The sequence below is a fragment of the Centruroides vittatus genome, unplaced genomic scaffold, assembly GCF_030686945.1.
Source record: "Centruroides vittatus isolate TY-2023 unplaced genomic scaffold, ASM3068694v2 contig_952, whole genome shotgun sequence".
Lineage (NCBI taxonomy): Eukaryota > Metazoa > Arthropoda > Arachnida > Scorpiones > Buthidae > Centruroides > Centruroides vittatus.
Window position 1 is genome coordinate 36,210 of NW_027122631.1, and position 3,808 is coordinate 40,017.

Sequence of the window (3,808 nt, forward strand, 5' to 3'; positions counted from 1 at the left end):
TATGCGGACCTCTGCTATGGAACTTAACTTTTAATGCTTTTTTACAAGAAAACTTTGGATATGACTCAGTTACCGCCTATGCAGATGATGTGCTAATTCTTATTGGTGGGAGATCTCGTGCAGTATGAAAACGTGGCAACGAGATACTCGAAAAAATATATCAATGGGGAAAACAATACAAATTAAACTTTAATCCGAATAAGACTATTGGAATCGTATTCAACAAGCCACGACAACCCAACTTATACCTTCGCAAACCTTCAATCAAAATGAATAATATGCCGATTAAAATTGAAAAAAGCATTAAATATCTCGGCGTATGGATAGATTTTAGACTTGGCTGGGAAGATCATGTCAAATATATTGCTAAGAGAACAACCTTAATCTTTCATGCTTTCTCACAAATTGCTAGGAAAAACTGGGGACTCACATCAGACGCTATAAATATTATTTATGATCAAATTTACATCCCCATTATTACTTACGGTTGCTGTAGTTGGGGTAACGCCATTCATAAAGTTCACCTACATCGAAAATTAATATCTTCACAGAGGAAAGCACTGATTTTAATAACGAGAGCATATAGGACAACTCCTACTTGTAGCTTACAGGTACTAGCTCGAAAACCTCCAATTACAGAGATTATCCAACTCGAATACAATCTACACCAACTGAAAATAGGAACCAATATTTGCACTTCTACCGGTGAAATTAGATCGGAAAACTATGAAAATCATAGTCCAACTGCTGAAAGTCTACCTCCATACATTAACAACCTATTTCGGATTGATCCTCCCACACAACCCGACTTTGAAATTTATACTGATGGTTCTGGAATCGACGAATCCATCGGTTGTGCTTTTGTAGTCTACGAACACAACATGGAAATACACAATGTAAAAGGCAAGTTACATAAAGCAAGTACGGTATTCCATGCGGAATTGCTAGCTATATACATGGCTACCTACTGGATCGAACTTTACCAGGAATATAAGAACGTCCATATAATTAGTGATTCATATTCTGCTATTCAACTTCTTCGTAGTAGAAAACCGCACCCTATTGCCACTCGCATTCGTTACTTATTCTACAATTCTACCAATGAATATAGCATCACTTGGACAAGAGGCCATCAGGAATTAATAGGAAACGAACGTGCGGATCAATTAGCTAAGGAAGCCGCCAGGGATATGACTACTTGCACTATATATAATAAGATCTGCCGGAGAAGTGTCAAAAAATTATTATACGATGATATACTCATCGTTGGCAAAATAACTGGACTCAAAAACATAATAACATTATTTTCAAATTCGTACCAGATGTTAAAAATTTCCATGATACATACGAATGGGTTAAACCAAATTCTCCTATCACCCAATTTCTTACTAGACACGGTAAATTTTCCAATTATCTTCAGCGTTTTACGAACAAAAGAAATGCCTTATGTACTATCTGTAATCTTCAAGATAACATTGACCATTATATATTCGAATGCATTTCTCTCGAAACAGAACGTCTCAATCTAAAAATCACTGTAAACAGCTACAATATTGATTGGCCATGAGATCACGACGTCTTCATTCAAAACAAGGAAATCTTCAATGTTTTCTACAAACTCATTAAAAGACATGAAACCATTGCCACACTTGCCACTAGGGACTGACTTACATCGCTTCCTCTCCGTGCAGTGGTTTTCTCCAAATTACTACACTACGCAGTTACTTACCAACCATGGTAAATTTGCAGCCTACCTGCACCGTTTCACCAACAGGGACCCACAAGTCTGCCCGACTTGCCAAGTGGAAGATGGCTCCGATCATTACCTCTTTGACTGCTATACTCTTGAACACGAACGCATGAATATTAGACTCCTCATGGATGAACTTAATATTAGTTGGCCATGCAACCACTCTGACATTTGGGCTAGCAAGGAAATTTTCCTTGCCTTTGAAAGGTTAGCCAGAAGCTTCGGCAACCACTCAATGAGGCTCATCAACAACTTGATTCAGCTGCCGCCATCGGACTCTTCCTCTGCAGCTGGCAGCCTACTCATCACGCGATCTCATTGTACTACCCGTGGCTGTACTACTTACATTACGGTCTGTCTCCTGCTTGCCTGTTGCGTTGCATTTCTTATATCACCATCAGTAATACTGTTCAGCATGTAAATTTTTGTACTTATTTGTTAATTGGCTTTCTTCTCTCACCACATTGTAATACTTTCCTCTTTTGTTTGTATATCTTATCTTATATACATTCTGCAATACTGTTCAACTTGTATATAATTGTACATACTAGTTATAAGGTTTTTTACTTTTGCCACCTCATTGTGACACGTCTTCTTCTTCTTCTTTTTTTTATCGTTATTTTTATTATTATTATTGTTGTTATTATTATTATTGTTGTTGTTATTATTTTGTTTTATATTTTATTTCTCACATTCATTTGTAACTTTATATATATCTGTAATTCCAATTTATGTATTCTGTATTGAACCCTGGTAGTGCTAATTGCAGAGCCAGGATGTACATTAATTTGTACCTTTTAATAAAACTGAGTAACTGAGAGTAATAAATGATTATTAATTACAAAATACTGAATAACTATAGACTTAACAATTACTTGGAAATACAAAAATATAAGAAATTACAAAAATAATAAAATATGAAAAATTATGATCATTTTAAAACAGAAACGAACGTATTTATCTTTATTTATATCATGATTCGAAAAAAAATTTGTTTAAATGTTTTAAAATGTTTTTATAATAATAATATCAGAAAGTGAATAACTAGTAAAGTAACGCTGTATCAGCGTGTAGTCGGAACGAAGCTGAAAAAGAAGCAAAGAATCATTCGTTCTCAACAATATATTTGATTTCTATTGGATCATTTAAAAGTACAAATATAAGGTCAGAATAAGCCGTTAATTTATTGCTATGTCAACGTCCCACGAAATTCTGTCTATCACTATGGGCCTTGAACTTAGATTGACTCGTAGCGATCTTTATTGTAACTCTTTAAAAATACTGAGTCAGTTATTTTTGTCACTCCACTCCAGCGCCGGATTAAGCTTTTAGCGGGCCCTAGACAAAATTTAAATTGGGGCCCCATATAAATAAGTTGCTTGTAACCAAATCGAAAATAATGTCACTTAAAATTTTTTTTAATAATAAAAAATACAAACACTAATACAATAATAATTGTACAACCAAAGAGTTTCTGGTACAATGAGAAATGTACAGCGCTTTGTCGTCTAGGAACGCATCCGCCGCTTAACGCGGGGATGCGTTCCTAGACAACAAAGCGCTAAACGAAACAGCGTTAAACAAGACCATTTTAACATAGAGTAAATGGGGATAGGGGAACATGCGACCAAAACATAAGCAATTTTAAGTAATTTTTATATAAGTTTTCGCATAATAATATATGTTAAATAACACATAAACATATGCACACAGAAATGTAAAGTTCATTTTTTGTGACGAAGGTTCTGGCTCTTCTGAAATTCTTGTTTTTTGCGATAAAGTCGTCTAGTGTCATTTGTCGCATTTCTTTTTCTTTCCTGAAGCAAATGTCGGTAGCAGAAGATCGCATCAAAAATGCCTCGTTTTGCTTTGGCACTCCTAACAAAATTTGGATCATTCGCTACAATTTGATCAACGATTTCGGTTATCGTTACCAAACTTTCCCTAAGGAAATCTGGCTTTTGTTCGTCTTCAGAATCTCTATTTTCCAGTTCTAAGGAATTCCTTGTTCTGCCAGTTCTTGAAGTCATCGTTGGTAAGGCTCTTACCAGAAACCTG

At 35.3% G+C, this 3,808-nt stretch overlaps 1 protein-coding gene across 1 annotated transcript; it reads left to right on the forward strand.

The window, feature by feature from the left end:
- The first annotated feature begins 269 nt into the window (after positions 1-269).
- Positions 270-1,567, forward strand: LOC136985130 (uncharacterized). The gene is made up of 2 exons (XM_067282330.1): positions 270-1,269; positions 1,323-1,567. Exons 1-2 carry the CDS (start codon positions 270-272, stop codon positions 1,565-1,567), a joined length of 1,245 nt encoding a protein of 414 aa, XP_067138431.1.
- The last annotated feature ends 2,241 nt before the right edge of the window (positions 1,568-3,808 follow it).

Excerpts from the sequence above, each read along its gene's own strand:
- LOC136985130 (XM_067282330.1), top strand. The coding sequence starts at position 270 with ATGAATAATATGCCGATTAAAATTGAAAAAAGCATTAAATATCTCGGC. Across the intron at positions 1,270-1,322 it reads CGATGATATACTCATCGTTG|ATGTTAAAAATTTCCATGAT; the intron begins GCAAAATAACTG and ends AATTCGTACCAG.